The 14,812-nt window shown below is 35.4% G+C and overlaps 1 protein-coding gene and 1 long non-coding RNA gene across 3 annotated transcripts in view; both read right to left on the reverse strand.

Annotated features, from left to right (window-relative positions):
* Nucleotides 1–14,812, reverse strand: part of LOC122471579 — a 115,367-nt gene that overhangs the window by 66,778 nt on the left and 33,777 nt on the right. The window lies entirely within an intron of this gene.
* The window catches only part of LOC122471578 (phospholipid-transporting ATPase ABCA3-like), a 49,064-nt gene that overhangs the window by 10,450 nt on the left and 23,802 nt on the right, over nucleotides 1–14,812 (reverse strand). For both annotated transcript variants that reach the window (XM_043560327.1, XM_043560326.1), the window contains exons 7-8: nucleotides 11,255–11,371; nucleotides 10,558–10,675 (exon numbers count right to left, since the gene is read on the reverse strand). In XM_043560327.1, the coding sequence (XP_043416262.1) occupies nucleotides 10,558–10,675; nucleotides 11,255–11,371 (235 nt within the window). The remainder of the gene's footprint in view (nucleotides 1–10,557; nucleotides 10,676–11,254; nucleotides 11,372–14,812) is intronic.

The raw sequence follows: 14,812 nt of genomic DNA on the forward strand, positions 1-14,812 counted from the left end.
TAATACTATTAAAGCTAAATTAGTATTAATTATAATTAAGTTGTTTAAAGTGTTCATTGTACTCTCCAAATTATCCCTTAAGAAAATAACTAGAAAATACATAAAAAAAAATGATAAGGGAATCAAAATGGAGGATATAAGGAACAAAAAATGTATGATATATAAAATACAAATACCAAAATGGCAGATATAAGTCCTCCATTATCAGTAATTATTTTCAATATAAATGGATTAAACTCCAATTAAAAAGTGAAGGTAATAGAAGGGATTTTTTAAAAATGATCCAGGGGTGCCTGTGTGGCTCAGTCGTTAAGTGTCTGACTTCCGGCTCAGGTCATGATCTCATAGTTCCAGAGTTCAAGCCCCACCTTGGACTCTGTGCTGACAGCTCAGAGCCTAGAGCCTGCTTCAGATTCTGTGTCTCCTTGTCTCTCTGCCCCTATTAGGGTCATGCTCTGTCTCTGTCTCTCTCTCTCTCTCAAAAATAAATAAAACATAAAAAAATTTTTTAAGATCCAAAGATACAATTTTGTTAAAGTGAAAGAATGGAATAAGATATTTCATGTAAATAGTAACCAAAAGAGAGCTAGAGTAACTCAACTAATATAGGATAAAATAGGCTTTAAGTAAAAGATTGTTACAAGACACAATCAGGGATATCATACACTTATGGAAGTGTCAATCAACCAAAAAGATGTAATAATTAAAAATATATATTCATCTAACAAGAGAATTCCAAGAACCAAAAAAAGACAACTGAAGGGAGAAATAGAAAGCTCTCTAATAATACTTAACAACTTCAATACCCAGCTTTCAATGATGGAGAGAACAATTAGACAGATGATCAAGAGAGGACTTAAACAACACAGTAAACTAACTTTACCTAAAAGACATACATAATACTCCATCCAAAAAGAGCAGAATATATATTATTCATTTTTAAAGAATGTTTATTTATTTTGAGACAGAGCGAGTGTGTGAGTGGGGGAGGGGCAGAGAGAGAGAGAGAGAGAGAGCGAGCGAGCGAGAGAGAGAATCCCAAGCAGGCTCCATGCTGTCAGTGCAGAGTCCCATAGTGGGCTTGACCTCATGAACCATGAAATCATGACCTGAGCCAAAATCAAGTCAGATGCTTAATAGGCTGAGTCAACCAAGCACCCCAGAATATATATTCTTAAGTGCACATGGAACATTCTCTAGGAAAGACTATATGTTAGACCACAAAACAAGTCTCAATAAATCTTTTAAAAAGGTTTAAATCACACAAACGATATTTTAGGACTGCAATGGAATGAAGCAAGAAATCAGGTGGAAAGTTACAAATGTGTACAAATTAAACCAAAAAATGTGTGAAAATTATAGAAAAAAAAATCTCTTAAACAACCAATGTGTCAAAGAAGAAATTCAAGGAAAATTAGAAAATATTTAAGGATAAATGAAACAAAAATACAACATACCAAAACATAGGAGATACAACGAAAGCAGTGCTGTGGAAAATTTATAGCTGTAAAGACCTACATTAAAAAAAAGAAATATCTCAAATCATAACCTAACTTTCCACCTTAAGGAAAAGGAGAAAGAAGAACAAGCTAAACCTAAAGCTAGCAGAAAAAAGGAAATAATAATGATTAAAGTAGAGACAAATAAAATAGAGAATAGGAAAACAATGAGCCAATTAAGAAAAACAGAAGTTTTTTTTCTTTGAAAAGGTCAACAAAATTAATAAACTTTTACATATACCTCCTAAAAAAGAGAATTACTAAAATCAGAAAGATGTACACTTTCACACCAACTTGAAAGTAATACAAATAAGAAATATTAATAATAACTGCATAGCAACAAACTACACAACCTTGATGCAATGGGCAAAATCTTTGAAATGCAGATCCTGCCAATACTGACTCAAGAAGATATAGAAAATCTGAATAGACCTATAACAAGCAAAGATATTAAATTACTATAAAAAACTTTCCAATTGAAAAAACAAAGTACTATATAGCTTCACTGGTGAATTATATGAAAACTTAGAGAATAATTAACACCAATCCCCCTCAAACTTACCAAAATAAATAGAGAAAGGAATGCTTCATAACTCACTCTGTGAGGAAAGCATAACCCCAGTAACAAAGTCAGAGAGAGACATCACAAGAAAATAAAATGTGAATAACAGATGCAAAAGTCATCAACAAAATCTAGTAAACTGAATACAGCAACATTTTTTTAAGGTATATATTTTAATTCCAGTATGGTTAACAGACAGGGTTACATTAGTTTCAGGTTTACAATGCATTGATTCAACAATTTTATTTTATTTTTTTTTAATTTTTTTTTTCAACGTTTATTTTATTTTTGGGACAGAGAGAGACAGAGCATGAACGGGGGAGGGGCAGAGAGAGAGGGAGACACAGAATTGGAAACAGGTTCCAGGCTCCGAGCCATCAGCCCAGAGCCTCACGCGGGGCTCGAAGTCACGGACCGCGAGATCGTGGCCTGGCTGAAGTCGGACGCTTAACCGACTGCGCCACCCAGGCGCCCCGATTCAACAATTTTATACATTACGCAGTGCATCTCCCCTCTGGTGACCATCAGTTAGTTCTCTATAGTTAAGAGTCTGTTTCTGTCTCTGTCTCTGTCTCTCTCTGTCTCTCTTCCTTCCCTCCTCCCTCATTTTTTGTACTTTGTTTTATTTCCTAAATTCCACACGAGTGAAATCATATGGTATTTGTCTTTCTCTGACTGGCTTATTTTGCTTAGCAAAATACTCTCTAGCTCCATCCATGTTGTTGCAAGTGGCCAAATTCTTTTTCATGGCCAAATTATATTCCATTGTATATATATGCCACATCTTTATCCATTCATCTATTGAAGGACACTTGGGCTGACTTCATAATTTAGCTATTGTAAATAATGCTACAATGAACACAGGGGTGCATGTGTCCCTGTGAATTCATATTTTTGTATTTTTTGGGTAAATACTTAGTAATGGAATTACTGGATCTTATGGTAGTTCCATTTTTAATTTTTTGAGGAACCTCCATACCATTTCCCACAGTAACTCCACCAGTTTTCATTCTTACCAATAGTACACGAGGATTCTTTTTTCTCCACATCCTTATCAACACTTTTATTCTTTGTGTTTTTTATTTTAGCCATTCTGACAGGTATGAGATGACATCTCATTGTAGTTTTGATTTGTATTTCCCTGATGATCAATGATGACCATCTTTTCATGTGTCTGTTGGCCATCTGGATGTCCTCTTTGTAAACATGTCTATTCATGTCTTCTGCCCATTTTTAATTGAATCATTAATTTTTGGGGTGTTGAGTTTTTTAAGTTCTTTATATATTTGGGATACTAACCCTTTAACAGATATGTCATATGCCTTTTAGTTCTGTTGATTGTTTCCTTTTCTGTACGGAAGCTTTTTATTTTGATGTAGTCCCAGTAGTTAAATATCTTTGCTTTTATTTCCCTTGACTCAACAGACATATCTAGAAAAATGTTGCTATGGTCAATGTCAAAGAAATTATTGCTCATGCTCTCCTCTAGGATTTTTATGGTTCCAGGTCTCACATTTAGGTATTTAATGCATTTTGAGTTTATTTTTGTGTAGTATAAGAAAGTGGTACAGTTTAATTCTTTTGCATGTAGCTGTCCAGTTTTCCCACCACCATTTGTTGGAAGATACTGTCTTTTTCCCATCAGATATTCTTTACTCCTTTGTCAAATATTAACTTACCATATAATGGTGGGTTTATTTCTGAGTTTTCTATTCTGTTCTATGGATCTATGTGTCTATTTTTGTGCCAGTACCATATTGTTTTATTACAGTTTTGTAATATACTTCAAGTCTGGAACTGTGATACCTCCAGTTTTGCTTTTCTTTTACAAGACTGCTTTGGCTAATCATAGTCTGTAATGTTTCCATACAAATTTTAGGATTATTTGTTCTAGTTCTGTGGAAAATGCTGTTGGTATATTGACTGGAATTGCATTAAATCTGTAGATTGCTTTGGGTAGTATAAATATTTTAACAATATTTGTTCTTCCAATCCAAGAACATGGAATGTTTTTCCATTTCTTTGTATCATGTTCAATTTTTTTCATCAATGTTTTATAGTTTTCAGGATACAGGTCCTTCACCTCTGTGGTTAAGTTCATTCCTAGGTATTTTATTTTTGGTGCAATTGCAAATGGGATTATTTTCTTAATTTCTTTTTCTGCTGCTTTATTATTAGTGTATATAAATGCAATAGATTTCTGTACATTGATTTTATATCCTGAGACTTTACTGAATTCATTTATCAGTTATAGTAGTTTGGTGGAGTCCTTATGGTTTTCTAAATATCGTACCATGCCATCTGCAAAGAGTGGAAGATTTCCTTCTTCCTTACCAATATAGTTGCATTCTATTTCTTTTTATTGTCTGATTACTATGGCTAGGACTTCCAGTACAATGTTGAATAGAAGTGCAGAGATTGGACATCCTTGTCTTTTTCCTGATCTTAAAGGGGAAAGCTTTCAATTTTCCTCCAGTGAGTATGATGTTGTGTGTTTTTCATCTAAGGCCTTATTATGTTGAGGTATGTTCCCTCCAGACCTACTTTATTGAGGGTTTTTACTATGAATGGATGTTGTACTTTGCCAAATGTACAGCAGCAAATTAAAAGGATTCTACACCATGACTAAGTAGGATTTGTCCCAGGAATGCAAAGATAGTTCAACAGAGAAAAATAAGTCCATGGAAACACACTACATTAATAGAAAGGAGGAAAAAAACCCATATAATCATCTTAAGTTGTGCAGATAACAGATTTGACAAAACTCAACATCATTTCACGAAAAAAACCCTCAAAAATTAGGAAAAGAAGGAAACTTCAACATGATAAACGAGATTATGAAAAATCCACAGCTAAGATCACACTTAATGGTTTAAGAATGAAAATTTTCCCTCAAGACTAGGAAGAAGGTAAGAGTTTCTGTTTTCACCGTATCTTTCTTTTTTTGTTTTTGTTTTTCAATTTAAATTTTAATTAGCTAGGATACAGTGTAATATTGGTTTCAGGGGTAGAATCTAGTGATTCGTCACTTACATACAACACCCAGTGCTCATCAGAACAAGTGCCTTCCTTAATACTCATCACTCATCTAGCCCATTGCCCACCCACATCCCTCCCATCAACCTTCAGTTTGTTCTCTATCATTAAGAGTCTCTTGTGGTTTTTTTCCCCTTTATTCTCTCCCTGCCTTCCCATATGTTCATCTGTTTTGTTTCTTAAATTCCACATATGAGTGTTTTCACCATTTCTATTCACATAGCACTAGAAGTCCTAGCCACAGCAATTAGGCAAGAAAAAAAATTAAAGACATCCAAATTGGAGGGGAAGAAGTAAGCTTATTTCTATTTTTTCTATTGCAGATGACATGATCTTATATGCAGAAAGCCCTAAAGAATCTACAAAAAAATCTATTAAAACTAATGAACATATTCAGCAACAATGGAGGGTACAAGTTCAATACACAAAAATCAGCTGAGTTAAAACATTTTTTAAATGTTTTATATTTGAGAGAGAGAGAGAGAGAGAGAGTATGCAAGCAGGGGAGAGACAGAATCTGAAGCAGGCTCCAGGCTCTGAGCTGTCAGCACAGAGCCCGACACAGGTCTCAAACTCAGGAGCAGTGAGGGGCGCCTGGGTGGCGCAGTCGGTTAAGCGTCCGACTTCAGCCAGGTCACGATCTCACAGTCCGTGAGTTCGAGCCCCGCGTCAGGCTCTGGGCCGATGGCTCAGAGCCTGGAGCCTGTTTCCGATTCTGTGTCTCCCTCTCTCTCTGCCCCTCCGACGTTCATGCTCTGTCTCTCTCTGTCCCAAAAATAAATAAATGTTGAAAAAAAAATTAAAAAAAAAAACAAAACTCAGGAGCAGTGAGATCATAACCTAAGCCAAAGTCGGATGTGTAACTGACTAAGCCACCCAGGCACGCCTCAGCTGAATTTTTAGACACCATCAATGAACAATCTGAAAATAAAATTAAAAAGGAATTCCATGTGTAATAGCAGAAAAAAATAAAATAGTTAGGAATAAATTAAACCAAGGGGTTGCAGAAGTGTACACTGAAAACAATAAAATATTCCTCAATTAAATTAAAGACTACCTAAATACATGGAAAGAAATGTCTTCATGAATTACAAGACAATATAGTTAAGATAAAAATACTCCCCAAAGTGATTTACAGAATGTGATCTTTTAAAAAAATCCCATTTGTCTTTTTTTTTTTTTTTTTTTTTGCAGAAATAGAAAAGCCAAACCTAAAACTCATGTTGAATTGCACAGAACCCTACACAGGCAAAAAAACAAAAACAAAAACAAAATTGAAGGCTCACATTTCCCATTTTCAACACTTACTACAAAACCATAGTAATCTCAAAAGTGTGTTACTGATCTAAGGATAGATATAAACCCAGTGGAATACATCTGAGAATATGGAAATAAAGGACTTATGTCATATGTCATATATACACATGATTCTTGACAATGGTGACAAGAGCATCAATAAGGGAAAGAACAGTCCCTTCAATAAATGGTCCTTTGACAAACAGATAATCTAAATGCAAAAGGTATGAACTTCGACCTGGATTTCATACCATATATAAACACTAAAAGTGGATAAGAGGCATTAATATAACAGCTAAAACTATGAAATTCTCAGAAGAAAATGTACAGGTAAATCTTTATGACCCTAGGTTTAGCAAATGGGTTCTTTGACACACACAAGAGAAAAACAGGTAAAGTGGATTTCATGAAAATTAAGAATTTCTGTGCACCAGAGGATATTATTAAGAGAGTCAAAAGGTATTTTGAAGATCATGTACCTGAAAGGGCTTAGTATCCAGAATATATAGAGAACTCTTACAACACACCAACCAAAATACAAGCAATCCAATTAAAAGATAGTCAAAGGACTTGAACACACAGTCCTCCAAAGAAGATATACAAATGACTAGCAAGCACATGAAAAGATGCTCAACACCATTACCGTTTAGGGAAGTGAAAATCAAAATCACAATGAGGTATCACTTTACACTCATTTGGATGGCTATAATAAAAAATGGAATGTATCAAGGAGTGGCAAGGATGTGGAGAAATTGTTACCTTCCTTTATTCTTGGTAGAAATGTAAAGTGTTGCAAAAACTATGGAAAACAGTTTAATGGTTCCTCAACAAAGTTGAGAATTAAATTACCACATGACCAAAAATTCTACTCTGAGGTTTATATTCAAAATAATTGAAAGCACATGCACAAACAATAATTTGTACCCACATGTTCATTGAAGCACTTTGGCTCACAAGAGTCAAAGGAGGAATCAATCCAAATGCCCATGAATGGATGACTAGATGAGCAATATGTTGTACATCCATTCAATGTAATATTACTCAGTCATAACAAGGAGTGAAGTACTGATAAATGCCACACAACAGATGAATCTTGAAAACATTAAGCTAAGTAAAAAAATTCAGACACAAAATGTCACATATTTGTATCATTACATTTATATGAGATATCCAGATAGGTAAATCCATAAAAACAGAAAGCAGATTAGTGGTTGCCAGGGGCTGAGGGGATGGTGGGATGGGAGTACTGCTTAACAGATATGTGGTTTCCATTTCAGGTGATAAAAATGTTTTGAAATTAAATAATAGTGATGGTATATTAGGAATATACTTTATGCTACCACATTGTATACTTATTTAATATAGCTAAAATGGTAAATTTTATGTTGTATGTATTTACTACTAATAAAAAACATTTCCATTTGCGACACCTGGGTGGCTCAGTCGGTTGAGCATCTGACTCTATATTTCAGCTCAGGTCATGATTCCAGGGTTGTGGAATTGAGCCCCATGGCAGGCTCCACACTGAGCATGGACCCTGCCTGGAATTCTGTCTCTCCCTCTCCCTTGGTCACTCTCCCCCACTCATGGACGCTCTTTCTAAAATAAAACAACAAACAACAAAACCCCACTTCCATTTAATTTTAGGAAGAAGACAAAGATATCTACATTAATTCCTTTTATTATATATTAGAGAATCTAGCCTGTGCAGTAAGAGGTGAAAGAAAATAAGACAAAATGACTGAGGGAAAAAAAAAACCCACCTTATTTTCACGTTATAGGAATGTGCATATAGAAAATCCAAAGGAATGTATAGTTCTTAGAAATAATTTGAGAGTTTAATAAATTGTAAGGAAAGGCAACATTTAAATATTATCACAAGCAGGTGAATATATAACTTTGATAATATTTCATTTTTAATAATAAAGAATAAAAACACTCAGGAAGACAGTTATTAAATTTTTATAACAAAAATATAAAGCTAGAAAAAAGAATTTTAAAAGACCTAATCCTAATCTTGAAGAGGACGATTCAAAATTATAAAGATGTTAATTCTCCCCAAAATGATCTATAGATTTAATACACTTTGATTGATAATGCAAACAATATTTTTTTATGAAACATAACCTACTTATTCTAAAACGTATACAGAGTAGCAAAGGGCCAGGAATAGTCAAAGACATACTTGAAGAAAAAGAATGGACTGGACGTCTTTCCCTACCAGGTGATAAGATTTATTATGAAGCCATATTGACTAAAATGCTGTGAATATGCTTCAAACATAACGTATCAGTGAAAGGACCACCTCCATACAAATGCACACATGAGGGGGATCTTGACGTATAACAGAATAGGTACTGCAGAGCAGTGAGGAAAGGGTGAACTATTTATCACATGTTGCCAGACAACTGCTTATGCACTTGAGGGAAAAATCAATTTACCATATCATACCACACACAGAAGTATCAATCCCTATATAGAACACAGGAAGATAACTCTGTGCCTTGGAAAATTTTTTTTCACTGAAATATTTGGTATCACAAATTATGAAGAATGAGATTGGTAAAGGAAACCATTGGTTACATTAAAATTGCTATTAAAAGATAACATTAACAAAAAGCTAAAAGTTCCAAACTGGGACAAGTTTTGCGACACATTTGCAACTAACAAAAAGTCGGCAGTAGGAATATATAAATAACTCCTGAAAATCAATAATCATAATAGACAAGCACGCACAGATTTTATAGAAAAGGAAACACATGACTCATATTAATAACACTCAGCTTCATCAGTAAGTGGGAAAATGAAGGTTTGAACTGCCATAAGATAGTATTTCATGTCTCTAGTGTGGCACAAATTAAAGTTTGACAGTAAATTCTGGCAAGGATATGAGCAATAGGAATTCTCATCTTCCTTTAGTGGGGCTGTAAAGGCACACAACCACTTTGGAAATGTTGGACATGGGTAGTCATGCTGGGCATTTACAAACCTTGCTATGACCTAGCAATTCCTTTCCTAACTATATACCACAGTGAAAGTCTTATACATATATACCAAAAGACACGTACAAAAACCTTCTAAATATCTAGTCTGCCATAATTCCAGAAACAGAAAACAACAGTATTTGTTTTCTAACTATCTCTTTTTTCTCTTTGGTATATCACATTGTGCCTTATGTTGACACACCACTTTTCTTTACCTCCGGGTTGACTGGTTTTGTTTTTTAATTTTGGCTGTTTATGGTCATACATACAATCATGTGCCTTGTGAGGAGCCATTAACTAACAATACTCATGATAATGTACTGAGAAAAATAAAAGTAAAATGAAATAGAATTATTGGTCATGACTGCTATTGGTATGTGAGCCCTCAAAAAGGAAGGAAACAATTTTCACTTGCCTTTGTATATTAGACACCGTGCCAGCACAAAGATATGAACGATGCTTGCATCCATTGACTTGACTTCCTATTCCAATCTTCTAGTCTTTCAAAAGTGTTTAAAAACTAATCTCTACAGGAAGCATTCTTTGGTTTATCTCAACCTTAATATGAATTTGGAGGATTTTAATTCTTTTTTCGTGTGTATACTATGATCCATTAATTTTCATTGCTCTCTGCATGTCCTGTCAAATCTTTTTTTGTGCATATGATATGCATGTCTCCAAGGTCAATGTCAGCTCTATGGGACACTATATTTCAAATTCACATCAAACACACAATAAAAATCTATTAATGAAGTACACAGACCCTTTATTTCAGGAAAGCAATTTTGTTGTTTTCTTCCTCTTCACATACCCCAGGATCATCATCGCATACTGACAGACTTTATTCCCTCTAGTAGAATATACAGAAGCCATCTCAATCATTACCATTCCTGCTGGATGGTTAAACAGATACCACATGTGAAGCCACAGGTAAAGGTTAAGAAGAATCCTCAAACATTATCTTATTTTGGTTCTTATCCTTTTTCACATGTATACTATACTATATTTTCACTACTCCTTTCATTTCTTTTGGAATCATTTCATGTACATATAATACTTGTCTTTTTAGCTAGAATGTAAACAGAAGCTACAGATGAGATGGCAAATGAAAGTCACAGGAGCTTCCAAATATAATCCCCACTGAGTCACTGACAATTTTTCCCAGGAGTTTTTGACTTACCTTTATTGAAGAATGTGCTAACCATAAAGCTGAAGAACATTGTGGCAATAGCAAAACATAGCAAAAAGACGAAGACAAGAGATGGGTCACTGTATTGGATAACTGGCACAGGTTCTATCTAGCAAAACAATCAGGAAACCAGTTGAGTCATACTCTAAATGGTGTCACAGCAAAACAATAGAAGAGAAATGAAACATCTTTAAATATTTTAAAAGTCCCAGTGAAACTAATGACAAGCCTCAGGGAGATGAGTAAACAATTCATTAACTACAGAAGGTCCACACACCTAGACTTAAAGTTTAGTTTGCTAAAGGGGCGCCTGGGTGGCTCAGTCAGTTGAGCACCCAACTTTGGCTCAGGTCATGGTCTCACGGCTTGTGAGTTCGAGCCTTGTGTCAGGCTCTGTGCTGACAGCTCAGAGCCTAAATCCTGCTTCAGATTCTGTGTCTTCCTGTCTCTCTGCCCCTCCCCTGCTCATGCACTGTCTCTCTGTCTCTCTCTCAAAAATAATAAACATGTTTTTTAAATCTTAAAAAAAAAGTTTAGTTTGCTGAGAGACTAAGCAGCACTTGAATTTCCAGAGCGGAGTCACCAATAGGCACATGTTCACTTCCTGAATCCAACAGGATCACACCATATGTATCCGTTTTTACTCTCAGAGTTTAGCTATAGCCTGGACAGCGAAATAGACACTTGCCTTGGCAAAGAAAATAATGCACATAAAAAGGATGATAACTGAATACAAAGAGAGGAATGTGAAGAAATAGGCAGCCCAGAGCATCCAATTACTGAGTCCTATCATGAGCAGGTACTCCTGTGGGAGAATTAACACAAATCAACATCATGTAAAACAATATAATATACAAAATGCTTTCACAAATATTATCTAAATTTCCACCACAATCAAAATTGGTTAAATAAGAAATATTATCATGCCCAACTTATAGAGGAGATCAATGACTTGACTAAAATTACTCACCTAGTGTGTGGGAGCTCTGTGATGCTTATAAGCCCATAGGTGACCTCACCAATAATTTACCTGATATTGTTCAGGCATGAAACACCCTTAATAAAACTATAAACTACTTACATTAATATCCCCTTTCTTTTTATTATGCCTTCTTCTAGTAGGGCATAATATATTTTAATTCAATGTAATATAAATATATATTTTTTAATTTTTTTTCAATGTTTATTTATTTTTGGGACAGAGAGAGACAGAGCATGAACGGGCAAGGGGCAGAGAGAGAGGGAGACACAGAATCGGAAACAGGCTCCAGGCTCTGAGCCATCAGCCCAGAGCCCGACGCGGGGCTCGAACTCACGGACCGCGAGATCGTGACCTGGCTGAAGTCGGACGCTTAACCAACTGCGCCACCCAGGCGCCCCAATATAAATATATTTTATAAATGTAAACATGTAATGTAAATATATTTTAATTCAACTACAAAATATAAAAGAAAATGGACAAATTTTTGGTCAAATTGGCTAAAAAATGAGAGAAGACTCATATTACTAAAATCCAAATGAAACTGGGGACATTACTTCTGATTTTACAGAAATAAAAACAATCACTTAAAGCATACTATGAACAACTATATGCCAAAAAATTAGATAACCTATATAAAAGGCACAAGTTCCTAAAAACACACAATCTACCAAAAATGAATCATGAAGAAAGAGAAAATCTGAACAGATCAATAATGGGGAATAAGATTAGATCATTAATTAAAAACTTCCAACAAAGTACATCCCTGGAGCAGAAGGTTTTGCTGGTGAATTCTATCAAATGTTTCAAAAAGAATAAACAATAATCCTTCTCAAACTCTTCCAAACACTTGAAGAGGAGGAAACTCATTTTATAAGTCTAGGGGTCAGACAAATACACATGAAAAGAAACTACAGACCAATATCCCTTGTGAATATTGACACAAAACTTTTCAACAAAATAGTATCAAACCAGATTTAGCAGCATGTTGAAAGGATTATACACCATGACCAAGTAGGATTTATTCATGGAATGCAAGGAGAGTTAAACATAGAAAATCAACCAATATAATACACCACATTAAGAGAAAACACATGATCATTTCAGTTGATGCAGAAATTCAAGACTGATAAAATATTCAACTAGAAATAGACGGGAACTTCCTCAACATAACAAAGGCCATATAAAAAAATGACAGCTAATATCATACTCTTTCACCTAAGATCAAGAGAAAATTAATGATACTAGCTTTCATTCCTATTCAACACAGTATTAGAAGTTCTAACCAGAGCAAATAAATATATAAATATATATATACACACACATACATATATACATATATATGTATATGTGTGTGTGTGTGTGTGTGTATCATATGGCATCCAAATTGGAAAGGAAGGAGTACTCTGTTTGCAGATGAGATGATCTTACATGTAAACCCCACAGATTCCACACATTAAAAAAAGTCATAATTAATAAATGACTCATCAAAGTAGGAGAATACAAAGTCAACACACAAAAATCAGTAGAACTTCTATATACTATCAATGAGCAATCTGAAATGGAAATTAGGAAAACAATTCCATTTACAATAGCATCAAAAAGAATAAAACACATAAGAACAAACTTAACCAAGGATGCAAAAGACTTGTACAATCGAAACAATGAAAAGTGAAAGATCTCTACATTTTTGAAGCCAAAACACTCTCATAAAATTGGAAAAAAAATTAGAAAATTAGATAAAATTTGGGCACCTGGGTGACTCAGTCCATTAAGCACCTGACTCTTGATATCGGCTCAGGTCATGATCTCATGGTTGGTGACATCAAGCTCCACATGGAACCCTGTGCTGACAGCACTGGCATTATCTACTAAAGTTAAATATGCATAATCTAACATTCAGCAAAAAATGTATAAAATATTCATAGTAGAATTACTTATGATACCCAAACTCCAAACACAGAAGGAAAATAGGTAAGTTTTGATAGTCATACTATGGAATCTTAAAACTCCTATAACTCAATGAATATGAATGAACTACAGCTACATATTTAGCTGTAAAGAATCAAACAGACACAATATAGTGCATGATTCCATTTATATCAAGTTCAAAACAGACAAAACTAACTCATGATATTAGAAATCAGGTTACTGTATACTTTAGGGAAAATGTTTTGAGGAAAACACAATCAGACTTCTAGAGAGTTGGCAGTGTTTTATTTCTTACAGGATCATGATAATATGGGCATACTTTCTTTATGATAACCCATTCAATTCTACTACAATAGTTTGAATGTTAGTGTTTCCTCAAAATTCTTAAGTTGAAAACCTAGTCCCTTTGTAGACAAGTCAAGTAAGAAATTGCTGCGACTGAGGTCAGAGAAGTTTTTTCCTGCTTTCTCCTCTAGGGTGTTGATGGTTTCCTGTCTCACATTCAGGTCCTTCATCCATTTTGAGTTTATTTTTGTGAATGGTGTAAGAAAGTGGTCTAGTTTCATTCTTCTGTATGTTGCTGTCCAGTTCTCCCAGCACCATTTGTTAAAGAGACTGTCTTTTTTCCACTGGATATTCTTTCCTGCTTTGTCAAAGATGAGTTGGCTATACTTTCGTGGGTCCAATTCTGGAGTCTCTATTCTATTCCATTGGTCTATGTGTCTGTTTTTGTGCCAATACCATACTGTCTTGGTGATTACAGCTTTGTAGTAGAGGCTAAAGTCTGGGACTGTGATGTCTCCTGCTTTGGTCTTCTTCTTCAAAATTACTTTGGCAGCTTCTGGGAAGATGGCAGCATAGGACGACGCTGGGCTCACCGCATCATGAGGATCACTTAGATTCCACCCACACCTACCTAAGAAACCACACCTAGAAAATCACCAGAAGACTAGCAGAATGGATTCTCCAGAGCCAAGTGTAGATGAGAGGCCCACGGAAGTGGGCAGGAAGGGCGGAGAGGCGGTGCCCGCTACAAGGACTGGCGGGAGGGAGCTGAGGTGGAGGGGCAGCTCGCCAGCCAAGCAGAGGCCCCGAGTCTGGCTTGCAAAAGTGGAGGGCTGGACGGAGTGTGTTCGGACAGCAAGCAGGACTTAACATCTGGAAGGTTATAAGTTAACAGATCTGCTCGTAGAGCAGTAGGGCTGGAAGACAACAGGAGGGAGAGTTGCTGAGCCCCAAACGACAGAGCTCAGCTTGGCGGGGAACAAAGGCGCTTGCCAGCACCATCTCCCTCGCCCATCCCCCAGCCAAAATCACAAAGGTAACCAGTTCTCA

Source organism: Prionailurus bengalensis, chromosome E3 (assembly GCF_016509475.1).
Source record: "Prionailurus bengalensis isolate Pbe53 chromosome E3, Fcat_Pben_1.1_paternal_pri, whole genome shotgun sequence".
NCBI classification, from domain to species: domain Eukaryota; kingdom Metazoa; phylum Chordata; class Mammalia; order Carnivora; family Felidae; genus Prionailurus; species Prionailurus bengalensis.